Raw genomic sequence first — 18,977 nt, forward strand, 5'->3', positions numbered from 1 at the left:
ATCTTGCTTCTTTTGGGGCACATTATTTAAAAGGTAATTTGCTGTTAGAACAGCTTCTTCCAACATATTCTGTGGTAAACCAGAACTTAATAACAACGCATTCATCATTTCTTTCAAGTTGTGATTCTTTCTCTCTGCAATGTCATTTTGCTGAGAAGAATAAGATGTAGTTCTTTCATGTTTGATACCGTGTTGAGCACAAAACTCAGCAAATTACGATTTATATTCACCTCCACGATCACTTCTTAGCACCTTAATTTTCTTGCTAAGTTGATGTTCAACTTCACTCTTATATTGGACAAATTTATCAATATCTTCATCCTTACTTTTAAGGAGATACACATAACAGCCTATCGTCAACAAAAGTAATGAAGTATTTATTTCCACTACGAGTTTGTACATCTTTTAAATCACATATATAACTGTGAATTAGATCAAGTGGTTCACTATTTCTTTCAATTGTTCGAAAAGATGATCTCTTTGGTTTTGCATCAACACAAGTTTCACATTTGTGTTGTTTATCAATTTGGAATGCACGAATGCTGATAGGATCGGTTAATTGGTGAAATAGTGTTTAGAAAGCGGGTTGAATAAACATTTAACGATTTTAACAACCTTTTTAAATATTGAGTCAGTTTAGTGACAAACTGAAGCTCGGAATCTTGTCAGTCAATATCAATCAGTTAAAAAAAAGTGCGGAATAAACTGACTGATAGATAGAATAAAAACTGAAGTAATAACAAACAGGATTTTATGGATGTTCGGAGATTTCAATCACTCCTACGTCACCCTTTCTATCACAAGGATATGATATTTACTAAAAGACTTTGATTGATACAAACAATTGTACAGACCCACTTCAGTTTGGACTTAACAATGCCAAAACTGAAACTCTTAGTTTACAACGAAATTCACAGTACTCAACTAGACTTGAACAAGGCTTAGCACAACTATCTCTTTAAGATCGAGTTTTACAACAACAATAGTTTGTGCTAGAAAGTTCGAAGTATAGCCTGAATACTATATGTATATACGATAAGTGTGAGCTTTGAATCTTTTGAATCTTAGCAGAATTTCAGCAGAGTGATTGTAAGTAACTCGTGTGTTGTTTTTTGTAACTTTTCACGTATTCAGCTGCTCTTCTCTGCTATTTATAGGCTTCTCTTCCAACGGCAATAATTAATACAATTTGAATTTTTTTATCTGTTGTTTGTCACGTCAACATTCCTCTGACATTTGTACACTGCAGCTTTTCTAAAATGCGGCTCTCCTACTATTAGTTGCAATCTGCTTTGTACTGTTGTCGGTTGAACGTCCTTATTCTTGACATGTACAGTCGAAAGATCAGCTGATAAGCAATAGCTGATAAGCTCACAATTTTTTGTAGCAACTGATCAGTCAGTTGTCTATGTAGTTCAGTTCAGTTCAGCCGGTTCAGTTTCCTTTAATATTTAGCGCATTAGTCATCGGTTAAAGGCAACTGTCAGTTTGCATATTTTAGATCAGGTACTATCAGTCTTCTTGATCAGTTAGTTCAATCGTTTAAGCAATCAGTTTGTCAAACATCGAAATTCAGTTTCCAACAAATGCTTTTCATGTTAATTAGTCTACGAATTGTATCATAATTAACGTGTTCAAGTCTACCATGTCACAAACAAGAAGACTCAAGCAAGTAAGCAAAAGTATTAACTTTATTCATCACGTGCTTAATAGTCATTACATTGAATTTGAATAAATCATTACAGACATAACATTTGCCAACAAACATTCCACTTTTCAACAAAACAACCTTATCTGACTCAAAGACAATGCGAAAACCATGATTGTTAAGAAACAACCCGGACACCAAGTTCTTGCGGATGTCAGGTACATACAACACATTGGTCAGAGTCAGTTCTTTTCTAGATGTCATCTTTAGAACAACTTTTCCTTGACCCTTGATCTCAAAAGTAGCGGAATTTCCCATGAATAGGTTTTCCCCATTCACAGATTCCTCAAGAGTAGCAAACATCTCCTTGTCCGAGCAAACATGGCGAGTAGCACCAGTGTCGATCCACCACTCCCTTGGGTTCGAACCCACCAAATTAACTTCTGATATTACAGCACAAAGATTCATGTTCGAAACCTCCTGAGAAATATTCTTTACCACATTCGCCTCTCGGTTTCTCTTTGGCTTCTTACATTCAGAGGCCTTGTGACCCATACCATCACAGTTGTAGCATTTTCCAGATAAATTTTTCTTCAAAATGCCTCCCTTGGGTCCCATGTTCAACCTTTTGTTGGAGGTGGAAAAGGTTCTCTTTTTTGACCTTTGACCATGCTCGATAACATTTGCTTTAGTAGCAAAGGGAGAAAACAATTGTCTTTCCGAACTCTTGTTGTCTTCTTCGATGTGAAGTCGAACAATGAGCTCTTCAACATTCAACTCCTTGCGCTTGTGCTTTAAATAATTTTTGAAATCCTTCCAAGCTGGTGGTAGCTTCTCAACAATAGCAGCCACTTGGAATGATTCGCTCAAAGTCATCCCCTCACCATGTATCTCGTGAAGAATCACTTGGAGTTCTTGAACTTGCCTGATAACCAGCTTTGAATCCACCATTTTAAAGTCCAGAAAGTGGCCAACAAGAAACTTCTTGGCCCTAGCATCCTCGATTTTGTACTTTCTGTCAAGGGATTTACATTGCTCTTTAGCTATTTTCTTTTCGCAAAACACGTTGTAGAGCGAATCGACCAATCCGTTTAGTACATAGTTTCGAAATAAGAAATCAGAATGATTCCATGCCTCCACCGCACTAACAGATTCAACATCTCCCTCACCCTCTTTTAGTTTAGGAGCATCCTCAGACAGGAATCTGGCCAGGTTCAACATCGTCAAGTAGAACAGCATCTTCTGCTGCTATTTTTTGAAGTCCACACGAGTGAACTTTTCAAGTTTTTCACCGTGACTGGATGGGACAGCAACCGCAGCAACACGTGGGGTAACATGAGGGACAACTTGAGGTGGAACATGAGGGACAACATGATCAGTTTCCCTTTGCACGCTGATTTCAGTAGCCATATCTGAAAGAAATTACGTATTTAGTAATCGGTTTTAAGCTTATTATACAATATATCGACTGAGATAGTACAAAAATGTTTCGGTAAAGAAAACAGTAGATGAAGGCTTAAAATAAACCAAATCGAGGCCTGTATGAAATACAGTGTCCTTAAAACAAATTCGTCCCTCCAGCCGAGAACAACTAGCAGTAACCTGGTACGAGGCACCACTACGGCGAACTAAAAAGTACCTGAACTTTATCACAAGGGCAGAAGAACAGCAGCCGGAGGAAGGAGCAGCAGCCGAGACAAAAATAAGAGTGTTGAAGGAATGAGACTACACTAGAGTGTGTGAGATTATTCTGAAGGACTTGAGGCTGCCTATATATAGGCATTCGGGTTCCATATGGACAGACACTGCTGGCCATCCGGAAGGCCAAAGGTCATTCCAGCTGGAGCACCAAAGGTCATTCCAGCTGGACAGACAATGATAATTCAGAAACAATTGAGAAATTTTTACATTATGTGCATTTTGTTAATTCTATAAATTTTGTAAAGAAAATTTCTTGAAATTCCCATCCGATTTTGCCCCATTTTTCAAATTTTAAATATGATTATAATGGGAATTTGATCACTAGAAACCGCTATGTCCAACAAATTTTTGGGCAGTAGCGTGAGATTTTTATAAACTAGAAAACCTAGTGAACAACTCTTCTTTTATACATGAGCCCAAAAACAGTGTGCATGGTCGTGCAAAGTAAGCATCAAATCAACTCTTGAATCATTCTAAAATATATATGATATAACTTTGTTCTTCATAAAAGTTCATAATAAATTGTACACTAGTAAAAAACTTCTGAAATTTGGACTTAAAATCTAAAATTAGTGTAGTAACCTTTGGCGAAAGCCAAATTTAAAAAAACGAATTGGCGTGTGTGAAAGGCGGAACGGGGTGCATTCCGACAACCACGCGTGGACGATATACTTAAGGTAGAATCGTCTTGACACTTTCTACAACTTTTGTGTTGAATGTGTTTCGAAAATTCCAGCTGATCATGCTTAGATTGTATTTTTCCAAAATGGTTTTCAAAGGTACCATGTTGCCGGAAATGGCTATTGCCGGTGACATTTTGAGTGATCGCCCTACACTTATATAAACTAGATAACGTAATAAAAAAACTTTTGTTCTATATAAAGATCAAAAACTGTGTGCGATGCTATGAAATAAAATCATGAACATTCAACATGTGGATGGAAGTTTTTGGGGTATATTTCTTATTATCCTGCTTGTTTTCCGAAATTTTAGTCGATTCTGATAAATGATCTTTCTACACGTCTAACACAAATGGTCTTCTAGGTAAGAGATGATTGATGTATATTTTTTTCAGAATTTTTTGATAAGGATTTGAGTTTTTTTGGATGATTTTCTTCTCTAACTCACTTCATTTCACTTATTGTCACTTCATCACCTTACTTTTCAGGTACTAAATACACGAAATTATCATTGTTTTGTATAGTTTGGAGTGTTTAAATATGTAAATTTAGGGATGTCAATTCGGGTAGATTGGGCGGGTCGTGTCGGGTTGAGCAATAGTACTATTCAAAAATTGCTCAACCCGAGCCTGAACCCGAATCAATTCGATCAACCCTTATAACCCGATCTTGAATTTTTTAAATAAAATTACATAAAATTCAAAATAATAATAATAATAATAATAATTTAATTTAAACNGAAAATTAAAATTTTCCTGGTTGACCCGAACCCAACCCAACCCGATCATTTTTTTCGGGTCAGCTATCGGGTCCAACCCGATCTGACTCGAACCCGAAAACCCCAAACCCAAACCTGATTTTTTTCGGGTTGAACCGTGTCGGGTTGGTGGATCCCCTAAGCAAATTTGCATGTTAAGGAGTTTCTTTTGAGTGTCTGGTGTCTTAAAGCTCCTTTATAAAACTATTATTATTATTATAATTATTATTACTTGTTAGAATTATTATTTTTATTTATTTATTTGATATATTCATAAAAAGGATTGAATTTCCTACACATACCTACATGGGTGTTACAAGAACAGATTGTTCGAAGATAACCACTTTTTTCCTCGTTATAATTCTTACTTTCATGCATGATAATTTGATGATGCGGAGAAATATATAAATTACAAAGAAATTTGCAGATTTACGAGGACTAAGAAGAATATCAAGGGGTTGAAAATGCTTCTCTCTTTTTTATATTTTTGCAACTCATTTGAAGTATGCATGAGAGCTGGATGAGAAGAACCGGTTTCTGCTTCCTCTGGATAACTTGCAGACAGAGAGTGTCGATGGGTAAATAAATTGACGGCTAAAAGAGGCAGGCCCATTATTTTCATTTCATCACGTTTTCTAGAATATATCGTCGTTATGAGGCAACTTGCCTCCTGCGTAAACCTTGATCATCTTGGATGCTTGCAAGGAAAAATTATGTCATCGATCAGTGTTCTAAAAGGTATTAGGCAGACGGCCATCAACCGTCTGATTTTTCTTTTTTGCATAAATATCTAATTGTTCATCTCCCAAATATTTCTCCAATACTTCATCTATATCATATTCAAAATCAAAATTTGTCACATTCCTCTTCTTTATCCGATACAAATAGATTGAAAAATATGACAAATGATCTCTTTTTAAAAAAAAATATTAAACTATATATATTAAGTTATGAGGCCGCTTAAGGAGAGACTAGGTAGCCTATGAGGTCGATTTTTTTAACAGTACCAAGAGACATCGTCTTTCCAAAAATCAGGACGATGGGTGACCGCTCAACGCCTTTTAGAACACTGCTATTGATGCTAAAAAGTCCACCAAGGATAAAGTTTCAACTGTTTTTCCTTTGTGAGATTTCTTGGTGCTAGATTGAAACATGCAGATTTTGTATTCTACTGATGATCAAGCTCATTTTCACACAAAAAAAAAACTGAAAAGATTGCGGGTGTAACATCTTCTAACATATTAATTCAATATTCAATATTGGTCGGTAAACTCAACAATTGACAGATATCCAATCAGGATAACAACTAAATTCTTGTCAAGTATTGTACAATATTTGAAAAGTGTTTTAATATTTGAAGTGTTACGATAATAAAATAGAGATGTTAGTAATACAAAACTGGAGATGTTATACTGATGAGTTGATTCGAATCAGCAGGCGTCGTTTGATACGGGTAAAGCATGACTGCAGTTGCCACTGCATGATAATTGACTCTGAGTGCCTGATAGCTAAAAATGTGTTCGGATTAGAATTCTGAGGACTCACTCAAAAGGACCAAACATTAAGTTTACCTCTATATCTGTGCAGTGAAACCAGACACGGTTACATAAGTTTCATAGGACATCAGTCGTAAATTCCAAAACCAAGCTCTTTGGGATCTGTTTCAACCATCCATGGAGCCCTGTGAAATGACCAGATAATTAAGCAAAGCTAGAAATGTGCAACAGAAGTTCAAGACTGCTAGAAAAAGTTCCTACTTATTCATCACAAAATTGACGGTCCCTTGTGCAGCTCGATTAAGAAGAGTTTTCCTTGCCTCAACTGCGATCCCTTCGGGCTAGAATCAGGCGAAGAAGCTTTGATCAAGTAAAGTCCATGCCAAGGTCACAACACCCTTGGGCCAGAAAAATGGGACTTTTGCATACAATTTTCTGAAAATGAAAGTTTTTCCCCATCCCCTTCCTTCTAAATTCTAGTTCTACCCCAGTTACCAGAATGTACCTCTTCGGGAAACCAAACTCCAGGCCGGGTGCTGCCCTCAAGAATGGCTAGGACAAAAGCAGCTGTTGAAAATCCCACTGACCTGAAATCACAAAGACACAATCAAAAAACAACCATTTGCATGGTTGAAAAAATAATGAAAAATAATTACAAAGATAGTTTCTTGTGGCTGAATATCCCGATTCTGTGATATCCCTTTGAGCACTCCAAATCAACCTGTTAATATTGAAAGGGGGAAAATATGTAAAAATAATAATATGGAACAGACTTGAAACAACATGAGATATAATAGAAAAGTAAGCATACTCGCATCGACACCTTCTCTCCAGCAAATCCATCTACTGCTCTCACTAAAGGGTCAAATAGTTGAACTAATTGCTGGACTTTACTTTTGTCTCTCAGGAATTCCTGCAGATTTTACGAATCTTGAATAAATGCATTCAATTTACATTAACTTACCTAGATAACATTACTCACAAAAACTATTGAAAGTTTAAGTCAAATATCATATGCCATTGGGAAGCAAACTAATCACGATGAACAAAGGTATAATTTTACATCAATCCGTAGTAACAGCTCAATTTTCAGGATTCAATAAACATACGGGTGGAAGCAAATTTGTCATGGCTACCATTCCCCAATTCCAGAAGAAAGGCGAAGTTCCAAACCGTGCGCTAACAGTTGGAACTCCGAGGACCTCGTGAATACTCCTCACCTCAGGTAAATGCCTGAGAGAAAAAAGATTTTTTAAGTGACTAATGAAGTCGTTTCATGCCATATTTTTGTAGAAAATCAATAAAATAGCATGCATTCTAAAACGATAAGAGTATATTATTTTCCTAAATATGCTTCATCGGTGGTGGTTGTAGTTAAAAATTTTGATTTTCAAGAAACTTACAAGAGAAAAACATCCTTCTTTCCGATTCCAAGCCCAAAATTGATGTTGAGCATCCCACTGTAAGGTTTTAGTTTGACCTTCTCTCCTGTCAATTGTTGGAAAATTTTGATGCTTAATGAATGAAAATTAAGCAAATTAATCAATGTGTTTGATTGGAAAAATTCGAAAAGAAAAACGAAGCTTAATTAACGAATATTAAGTTCGGTGGTTCTGAATTAAAATCGAAACGAGTTCATCAAATGTTGAAAGAAAATCAAACAAGTAGTCGGAACATGTAAGGGACGAAAATCGAAAAAAAAAAATAAAAAAAAATCGGTCGTGAACAGTGGCATGCGCGCAGGTCCGCGCGCATGTGCGCGCGCCTGCCGAGAGCGCTCAGCAGCGCGCAGGCGGGCGCGCGCCTTCGGCTGTTTTTCGTGTCCCTTCGATTTTTCTGATATTTTTTCATTTCCTTGGCATTGTTTGATGATTGTGATCAGTTACCATGGCCAAGAGACATCCCCATGAATGAAAGATCATGTCTCTTCAGTTGGAAAACATTAAATATTTGATATTTTGAAAATCAAACACACATACATCATTTTGCATATCTTCTTCTTCCTTTCTTCAAAAAGAGAGAGTTCCTTCATTTCCTTGTGAAAGAACTTGAATATTTGAGTTCTCATTATTCAAGAGTTGTAGTTGTCTCTTGGGAGAAGATTGCCACAAAACTCAAGCACATTGTGAGGGCAAATTCTTCTTAAGGAGAAAGTGTTCAACACTTGCCTCTACAAAGCCACATCCTCATTGTTTTCTTCTTGTTCTCCTCTCAATTTTGTATACCCCAAACAACAATCTTAAGAGGAATTTTGGTTTTTGATCAATTGCAAGAAGACTATCAATGGCTTCATCATCTACAACACATCATCCAACCATTGCACAAGGAGAGAAACCAGAAAAATTTTCTGGTGCGGATTTCAAAAGATGGCAACAAAAGATGCTCTTCTATCTCACAACCTTGAGTTTGTCAAGGTTCTTGAAGGAGGATCCTCCCACCGTTGCTGAAAACGAGACAGACACCAACATGAGGGCCGCTTTGGATGCTTGGAACCAAAGTGATTTCTTGTGCAAGAACTACATCCTCAATGGACTTGACAATGCATTGTACAATGTGTATTGTCAAGTCAAGACCGCCAAGGAACTTTGGGATATGCTTGATAAGAAATACAGGGCGGAGGATGCGGGCTTGAAGAAGTTCATTGTTGGGAGATTTTTGGACTTCAAGATGGTGGACTCAAAGTCCGTGATGAGTCAAGTGCAAGAATTACAACTTATCTTGCACGAGATTCATGCGGAAGGAATGAGTCTAAGCGAGTCCTTCCAAGTTGCTGCATTGATCGAGAAACTCCCTCCATTGTGGAAGGACTTCAAGAATTATTTGAAACACAAAAGAAAGGAGATGGGATTGGAGGATCTCATTGTGAGATTGAGGATAGAAGAGGACAACAAGAGCACCGAGGCCAAGGCAAGTAAGATGGCAGCAAGGGTGAACATTGTTGAATCAAGTTTTAAAGGAAAGAAGAGGAAGTTTGAGAAGCAACCACAACAAGGCCAACAACCACCAAACAAGAAGAAGTTCAAAGGCACTTGTTATAACTGCGGAAAACCAAATCACATGGCTAAGGATTGTAGGAAGCCAAAGAAAGGAAATCCTCAAGCCAACGTTGTTCAAGAAAGGTCGGTACCATTTGATTTTTCTCAACTTGATTTGTCTGCAGTTATTTTAGAAGCAAACTTGGTTGAAAACTCAAATGAGTGGTGGGTTGATACCGGAGCAACTCGACACATTTGCTCCAACAAAGGGATGTTCTCCACATACACTCCATCGACCGGGAGAAAACTATACATGGGGAACTCCGCTACATCTGAGGTGGTGGGCACCGGAAATGTGGTACTGAAGATGACATCGGGTTTGGAAGTAACTCTTGTTGATGCACTTCATGTACCAGACATAAGAAAGAACCTCGTGTCGGGGTCTCTGTTGGTCAAACATGGGTTTATACTAGTATTTGAGTCTAACAAAGTTGTATTGACCAAGAATGGTCATTTTATTGGAAAAGGATATCTCGATGAGAACCTTTTCAAGTTGAATGTAATGGCTATACGCCAAAATGTTGTTGAAAGTAATAAAGACAAAAGTTCTATTTACTTGCTTGAGTGTTCTCATATATGGCATGTTCGTTTAGGACACGTAAATTTTAATACCTTATAACGTTTAATGAAACTGGAATTATTACCTAAACACAACGTCGATCCAACACACAAATGCGAAATATGTGTTGAAGCAAAAATGACCAAAGCGCCTTACCACTCGATTGAAAGATGTACAACTCCTCTAGAACTAATACACACCGATCTTGGTGATTTAAAGTCTGTACAAACTAGAGGAGGGAAAAGATACTACGTAACATTCATTGATGATCATACGAGGTACTGTTACGTATATCTTTTGAGGTCTAAAGATGAAGCTCTTGAAGCATTCAAAGGTTATAAGACCGAAGTTGAGAATCAACTAGGCAAACAAATAAAGAGGGTTCGAAGCGATAGAGGGGGCGAATACGGAGCACCGTTTGATGAATTCTGCACATCTGTGGGTATAATTCATGAAACGACTGCTCCTTATTCACCACAATCGAATGGCATTGCCGAAAGAAAGAATCGAACTCTAAAAGATATGATGAATGCTATGTTAATAAGTTCAGGACTACCCCAAAACTTGTGGGGGGAAGCAATACTATCGGCTAATTACATCCTGAACAAGATACCCCACAAGAAAAATGACAAGTCACCTTACGAATTGTGGAAAGGTCACAAACCTTCCTACAAGTACCTTAAAGTGTGGGGGTGTCTAGCTAAGGTTGAAATACCAAAGCCTAAACAAGAGCGAATTGGACCAAAGACGGTCGACTGCATATTCATCGGGTATGCACATAATAGTAGTGCCTATAGGTTTATAGTGCACAAATCTGAAAATGCAGAAATGAATACGGGCATGACAATTGAGTCAAGAAATGCAGTATTTTTTGAAAATATATTTCCTTGTAAAGAAAGGAAAGAAAATGGTTCTAGCAAGCGAAAACTTGAGATGGAGCATGCAGGTCAAGTACCTACACATGAACCAACTCTAAATGNATTTTTGAAAATATATTTCCTTGTAAAGAGAGGAAAGAAAATGGTTCTAGCCAGCGAAAACTTGATATGGAACATGAAGGTCAAGTACCTACACATGATCCAACTATAAATAAAATTGCTATACCATTGGAAAGCTCTTCAAAGGAGCAAGAACCAAGAAAAAGCAAAAGGGCTAGAATCTCAAAGTCCTTTGGTCCAGAATTACATACTTTTATGTTGGAGAATGAACCAAAAAACATACAAGATGCTCTGGCTAGCCTTGAAGCTCCCTATTGGAAAGAAGCCATCAACTCTGTAATGGATTCCATATTGCAAAACCATACTTGGGAACTAGTGGATCTTCCACCAGGTACTAAGCCATTGGGATGCAAATGGATATTGAAAAAGAAAATGAGAGTTGATGGAAGTATTGAAAAATACAAAGCCAGGCTTGTGGCCAAAGGCTATAGACAAAGAGAAGGACGTGATTTCTTCGACACGTATTCACCAGTTTCAAGAATAACATCCATTCGTGTGCTCATTGCTATTGCAGCATTGCATAACTTTGAGATACATCAAATGAATGTCAAATCGGCATTCTTAAATGGTGAACTTGAAGAAGAAATATATATGGAGCAAAATGAAGGATTCATTGTTAAAGGACAAGAAAGAAAGGTCTGTCGTTTAATTAAGTCACTATACGGACTTAAACAAGCGCCCAAGCAGTGGCACGAAAAATTTGACAAGGTAGTATTGTCAAATGGATTTAAGATTAATGAGTGTGACAAATGTGTTTACATTAAAGGCACTCGAGAATCTTATGTGATAGTATGTCTATATGTGGATGACATGCTAATAATGGGGAACAACCAAGAGTTGATTAAGGGTACAAAGAAAATGGTGACAAAACATTTTGATATGAAAGATATGGGTATTGCTGATGTAATTCTAGGGATTAAAATCTTTAGAACTCCAGAAGCAATAGTCATATCTCAGTCTCATTATGTAGAAACAGTGTTGAAAAAGTTTAACGCTTATGACTCTACCCCAGTAAAAACGCCTTTAGACGTAAATGTCCATTTGGCGAAGAATCGTGGAGAACCAGTTTCCCAACTGGAATACTCCAGAATTATTGGAAGTCTTATGTACATCACTAACTGTACTAGACCTGACATCGCTTATGCGGTTAACAAGTTAAGTCGGTTTACAAGTAATCCTAGTGATGCACACTGGAAGGCATTGACAAGGGTGCTTAGATATTTAAAGTACACCTCAGAATATGGACTAAATTACACAAGGTATCCTGCAGTACTTGAAGAATACTGTGATGCAAATTGGATTTCCGACACCAAGGATTCCAAATCCACCGGCGGCTATGTATTTACCATTGGTGGAGGAGCAATCTCTTGGAGGTCATCGAAACAAACTTGCATTGCTAGATCTACTATGGAATCGGAGTTCATAGCGCTAGATAAAGCTGCAGAAGAAGCTGAATGGCTTCGTAACTTTCTAGAGGACATTCCGTGTTGGACAAGTCCAGTGCCAGCAATCATGATACATTGCGACAGTCAGTCGGCAATTGCAAGGGCACAAAACAGTATGTACAATGGCAAGTCTCGACATATTCGTCGAAGACATAATACTGTGCGACAGTTGATCTCTAATGGAGTTATATTTGTTGATTATATTAAATCAAAGGATAACTTAGCGGATCCGCTTACAAAAGCATTAAATAGAGATCAAATGTACTGTCTGTCAAGAGGAATGGGTTTAAAACCTACCAAATAAAGTTTTCATAATGGCAACCCAACCTTGTTGATTGGAGATCCCAAGATCTTGGTTCAATGGGACAACTAAATTATGAGAACTTGAGGAATCACTCCTCATTCCTATGACGATGAGTGAAGTTGCCTACAAAGGTAGTGAGGTTAAGTATTGTACTTTTAATGATTCCGTAGCTTGCAAAAGCGGGGTAAGTAGGATACCCTTTTACAAGGAGATCACCTATGTACGTGTGAGGACGGGCCGCCTCGATGAAACACGTATGAAGCCAAGATGTGTTCCATGGCCAAAACGGACACAACCGATAAAACAAAATGGAAATGGAAGAAAGGTTATCATGTGGGTACAGTTGTCTGGGTTTACATGAACCGCCAAGAAGTTCAAGACATCACGTTCACTTCGTGGCCTAGTAAATCCGATTGTATTCCACTAAGGAAGGTTCAAAGCCAAAAACCACCTCTCCTGATGTGATAATTTTTCGTATATACTCTCTCTTATGCATCACGAGCATTCATGCATTAATTTCATTCATGTGGGGGATTGTTGGAAAATTTTGATGCTTAATGAATGAAAATTAAGCAAATTAATCAATGTGTTTGATTGGAAAAATTCGAAAAGAAAAACGAAGCTTAATGAACGAATATTAAGTTCGGTGGTTCTGAATTAAACTCGAAACGAGTTCATCAAATGTTGAAAGAAACTCAAACGAGTAGTCGGAACATATAAGGGACGAAAATCGAAAAAAAAAAAAATTTCGGTCTTGAACAGTGGCAGGCGCGCACGCTCGCGCGTCTGCGCGCAGGTGCGCGCGCTCGGCAGGCGCTACCGAGCGCTGCCGAGAGCGCTCGGCAGCGCGCAGGCGGGCGCGTGCCTTCGGCTGTTTTTTGTGTCCCTTCGATTTTTCTGATATTTTTTCATTTCCTTTGCATTGTTTGATGATTGTGATCAGTTACCATGGCCAAGGGACATCCCCATGAATGAAAGATCATGTCTCTTCCTTTGGAAAACATTAAATATTTGATATTTTGAAAATCACACACACATACATGATTTTGCATATATTCTTCTTCCTTTCTTCAAAAAGAGAGAGTTCCTTCATTTCTTTGTGAAAGAACTTGAATATTTGAGTGCTCATTATTCAAGAGTTGTAGTTGTATCTTGAGAGAAGATTGCCACAAAACTCAAGCACATTGTGAGGGCAAATTCTTTTTAAGGAGAAAGTGTTCAACACTTGTCTCTACAAAGCCACATCTTCATTGTTTTCTTCTTGTTCTCCTCTCAATTTTGTATACCCCAAACAACATCAATTAAATTCCTCCAATCAGTCAAAAATCTAAATGTATAAATGACGAAGACAAGTACTCATATTCGCTCATCAACCTTTGTTATATGCAATAACCTCCTCTCCCAGAAGTAAAAAGCTAGTAGACAATATAGTCGGACCAGCACCCCCGGAGCCAGCTGTGTAGTAGTAGAACCTAAGAACAAGAATTCCCATTGCATGAAATTACCAAAAATAACGAAAATGAAATGATTTTATGAAAATTTGAAGGATATAATTGTAGGCCCATGAAAATAGTTACCTTAGCTTCTCTGGCTCAACTTCGGTTTCGAATTTTGATGCACGGACTAGCTCCGCAGCCATAACTAAGGTAAACGAAAAGCAGAAAGCATTAGCAGAATAAAATGGGATGGAAGCCGAGATCATACAGGAAAACTAGCAATATATGAAAATTTCTATGTTTCAAATAAGGTATCTATACAAGGAAAACATGACAGAACTGTTGCTCACTCCCGGGTAGATTCCTCCGGTTACTATAGCTGGTATATTTGCATCCACTGCTTTCTTCATGTATGATTTTGCACGCCATGCATAGCTTGTGTCATCACACACATCAAGATAAGCTGTCTATTTTCACCCAAGATAATGATAAGTTAATAACTGAAGTATGAATAAAATTCCCCAATCGAAGAACGCTGAATTCCGAAACTACAGACATTTTCATTACCTTTCCTCACCTTGTTCCGAACTGCAGCTTCAAGAACAACGCAATTTTGTGCCTGCTGAAAGGGCCCAGCAGTGTGCAGAACAAGACCAACGTCTGTAACCACGGAGAAACGATTACGAAAAGGTACTCAAATGCAATTATCCAATATATGAGTATCAACACACCCTTTAAAGCTGCATCCAACGATTTGCTGTCATTGATGTCGACTTCACAAAACTCCGAGCCGTTGCCTAGTTTCGACACCATCGCTGCACCTTTGTCCCTGACAAGGAACCCAATTTTCAAGAACGGACTATAGCTGCGGGACATCTCAACAACATAAACTTTATACCCAAGAAAAAAAAAACAGTTTCTCCATTTGTCTTATAAAGCACATACAAAAAAGTTAATTGAATCCCAAACAGTTGGGCACAGTTAGGAAGTGACCCAAAACTTCTTCTTGAGCTCAGAAATCTACCTGTTCCGACCACCTATGACAATGCGAAGATCCGGACAGAATTTCGACAAAGAAAGGGCAGTTGAACCTCCCACTCTTCCAGTTCCTCCAAGTATCAAAATTCTTGAATTCTTGACTTTTTCCGGAAGTTCGACTCTCTCGATTACGCCAACGCCACTTTTTCGTTGCCCGCTTTCTTTTGCGAAGACCATTGCAAGATTTCTGCTGACGCCGCCGGTGTTCAATTGCGTGAAGCATCTTGCCATGTTTCTCTCACAAACTCTTCTCTGCTTTCTTCCATAAGTTTATCGTTGGCTCCAGCGAGAGACGTGCCACGTGTGCGGATATTACTGGTATTTTGTTTTTACGGATTGTATAATATATCAAGTAAAACATAAATTTTATAATCACCCAAACCCGATAATTTAAACTTTTATCATACGAAATTTGTAATATTATTATCAAATATCATATTGTGAAATAGTTTAATGTTTGTTTACATTTTGATATTTGTCTATTCATATTATCTAGTTTAGAAATTTTTTAAATTATGTTAACAAATAATTAATATATATTATTTGAAAAACATTATAATTGAAAATCGATCATCCAAACCAAATCAAACCGAAATATAGATTTGGTCTGGTTTCCAATTTTACAGAATATGTGGAATTGACTTGGTTCGAGTTTTGCTGCATGACCCTATACTTTATATTTAAAAATACACAAAAAAATTTATGAGACGAATCTCCTATTTAGTTAATCTATAAAAAAAAAATATATATATATACTAAAAATATTACTTCTAATGAAAATTGACTTCTTCACGGATAACCGTCTCACGACCTAAACTTGCTATATTGAATTTCCTCAAAATTACATGGGCCTAGAGCCACTCTCTCTCTTTCTCTCCAAGCGGCCCACGGGCTTTCTTTAATACACGTGATTTAATAATAATATACTACACAATGTCAACAAAACATTTTCATCCTAGAAATAGCTCTATAAACGAAAGTTAAATCCACCATACTATAATTAATCAGCAAGCATTATAGATAAAAAAAAAAAAATAGCGTTCTATATATATATAGACACACACATACAAAAACTCGGATCAATTTTGTGGGACGATCCGATTCATGAAAAAATTATTATTTTTTATGTTAAAAGTATTGTTTTTTACTTTAAATATGTATCAGATTGACTCGTCCAAAAAAAACAGTTGTGAAATATGTTTTTTTTAAAAAAAAAACATATTATATATGACTTTAGATAAATCAATATTCATAGACCCTGGTAACAAGTTGTTTCAAAAGTCGTGTAAAGTAATAAATAAATAAAAAAAAAAAAGTCTCCCACCACACCTTTACTTTAATTAATAGTGTTTGTATATTTGGATTTAACCTTTTACAAGAAAATGACAATGGGGGGGCACCAATACTTAATTGGGTGGCAAAGATTTGAGGTACGCTCAGCCGTCCAAAACCAATTATTGGAGCACCCACCTCCACAAAACCATATGTATGCAGATATTTGGTTTAACTCACTTTTCTGAGTTTAAAAGTCTGTTTATGATTATTATTATTATTATTATTATTATTATAATTTGACTCTTATGGTTTTTTTTTTTATTTTTATTTTTTTATAATCATAAAGTCATATTTAATGGCATCAATCATAATAACAAGTTGATTACCACCATACAATTGGCTCAACTGGCATAAGCCTCTGGAGAGCCGTGGCCGTGGGTGTCGTTAAACGGAGACGGAGGCAAGAAGATCGCTTCCTTTCAATTTTTTAATTTCATTTATCAAGAGTATAAAATTAATTATATTTTTTTCTACATGATTTTTTAATATTTTTTTTTTTTTTTATTTTTTTTATTATATAATCATAAAGTCATATTTAATGGCATCAATCATAATAACAAGTTGATTACCACCATCCAATTGGCTCAACTGGCATAAGCCTCTGGGGAGCCGTGGCCGTGGGTGTCGTTAAACGGAGACGGAGGCAAGAAGATCGCTTCCTTTCAATTTTTTAATTTCATTTATCAAGAGTATAAAATTAATTATATTTTTTTCTACATGATTTCTTAATATTTGTTCTTGTCTCCCTTCAAAAAAAAAAAAAAAAATTTGTCCTCCAACTTTCATTTTCTGACTTCGTATCTGCCCAGACTATAGTTTTAAAAGATGTACTATAAATAAAATAATAACTTGATCAACATCAAGAATAAAATAAAATAATAATAATAATAATTATATTATTATTACTATTATTATTACAATAAATAGAGGGAAGAAAAAAAAAGCGTGTGTATATATATTTATTACTGGGGGTGACGGAAGTGATGAGGTGTGGCATCTCACGTGACAAATGACGTGTGGTACTGGTGGGGAATACGTACCGACGTACGCGGCGAATGGAGTGGCTCGAGGGGCAATTTTGGGAAATTGTGAATTGGCAATGAGCTGTCATATAATATGGAGATCAGTGGACAGCTAATGCCGACACCTACCCCCCCCCCCCCCCCCCCCNAGACGACGTGGAAATTCATCCTCCTCGGAAACAATTAAATAATTTTGTTGTTGATTTTGAGTTTCATTTGTTTAATTTCATCTAAAAAATATATGATTTTATATATTCTCAAAATCATGTGATGATTCTCGGGAAATACGGGTAGAGTAAGTGTCCAATTCCCCAAATAAGAGTTTGTCTCTTTGGCTATGTTTGGTAGCCATGATAAAGGAATGATTATTAAATAATATCTCTTATCTCATGTTTGGTTCATTTTTAATTTAACATGGAGGCCCTTGATTATGATTGAAAGCCCTCACTATTTATGTTATTTGTGTGATTAAATATCCTTCCTCAAAGGTGTGATAATGTATAATTTTTGAATAGTGATAATGATAAGATTGTATATTAACCATAATACCCTTGAATTGTTTTCTTCAATATAATATGAAAATTAAAATTAGTGAAAATTTAATAATTAATATAATATTTAAATTTTTNACCTTATAATGTATCAATTTAAATCACAATTAAAACATATAATAATAAGTGTGTGTTTCTTTTTGGGAAAAAGATCGATTAAATTTAAAGGGGAAAATTAGAATATTAATTAAATATTACGTAGATGATGATGCTGTCCGAGAAGCAAAGGAGAGAGCGACCTGGAAACGCAGAAGCTGAAGCAGCGGCAATTTTTGCACTTTTGGTCGGGAAATCACCACATAGACACACGCTGACGCAGTCTCAAATATATATATAAATATATATATATATACACACACACACACAACTGAATGAACCTAGACGACGTGGAAATTCATCCTCCTCGGAAACAATTAAATAATTTTGTTGTTGGTTTTGAGTTTCATTTGTTTAATTTCATCTAAAAAAAATATGATTTTATATATTCTCAAAATCATGTGATGATTCTCGGGAAATACGGGTAGAGTGAGTGTCCAATTCCCCAAATAAGAGTTTTGTCTCTTTGTGGATAATGACCGAAGTGGAATGTTCGAGGTTCCGATTGACATTTTGGAGACCGAACTCTAAGGGTCGCGCTCCTGCAATTGGATTTCTGGCACACTCTTACACACACTCAAATAACAAACTCTTGAATGGTACGTCCGAAGAGTCTTTCGATGTGTTTACTCGGATGCTTAACTCAATGTTGGGCTTATGAAATAGAAAATTTTCAAAACAAGTGCACAAAGAATGCAATATGAACTGAATGAATGGAATGAATGCATTAACATGAGTATTTATAGGAGAATAATAATGATTACCTCAATTTCAAAACTCGGAAGCTCATAACAACCAGATATCATACCATGCTCTCATTAAATGTTTCCTTAAATGTCCAATTAAATAATACATCAAAGGCAACATTCTGCAATA

General features: G+C 36.6%; 1 protein-coding gene across 3 annotated transcripts; it reads right to left on the bottom strand.

Moving 5' to 3' along the window:
* Positions 1-6,012: 6,012 nt before the first annotated feature.
* Positions 6,013-15,382, bottom strand: LOC140956625 (uncharacterized). Of its 3 annotated transcripts, none has more exons than XM_073413450.1 (14): positions 15,084-15,382; positions 14,791-14,888; positions 14,637-14,719; positions 14,400-14,526; positions 14,201-14,264; positions 13,998-14,095; positions 7,686-7,770; positions 7,392-7,515; positions 7,094-7,195; positions 6,939-7,003; positions 6,788-6,869; positions 6,544-6,623; positions 6,342-6,467; positions 6,013-6,279 (listed from the first exon to the last, which is right to left on the bottom strand). In XM_073413450.1, exons 1-13 carry the CDS (start codon positions 15,326-15,328, stop codon positions 6,410-6,412), a joined length of 1,311 nt encoding a protein of 436 aa, XP_073269551.1. In that variant the 5' UTR covers positions 15,329-15,382; the 3' UTR covers positions 6,013-6,279; positions 6,342-6,409. The 3 variants fall into 3 exon arrangements, with proteins under 3 accessions (XP_073269551.1, XP_073269550.1, XP_073269549.1); XM_073413449.1 differs by having other exon boundaries at positions 6,014-6,287; positions 6,358-6,467; XM_073413448.1 differs by having other exon boundaries at positions 6,016-6,294; positions 6,358-6,467; positions 15,084-15,381.
* Between the last annotated feature and the right edge of the window lie 3,595 nt (positions 15,383-18,977).

The sequence above is a fragment of the Primulina huaijiensis genome, chromosome 14 (genome assembly GCF_012295235.1).
Source record: "Primulina huaijiensis isolate GDHJ02 chromosome 14, ASM1229523v2, whole genome shotgun sequence".
NCBI classification, from domain to species: Eukaryota; Viridiplantae; Streptophyta; class Magnoliopsida; order Lamiales; family Gesneriaceae; genus Primulina; species Primulina huaijiensis.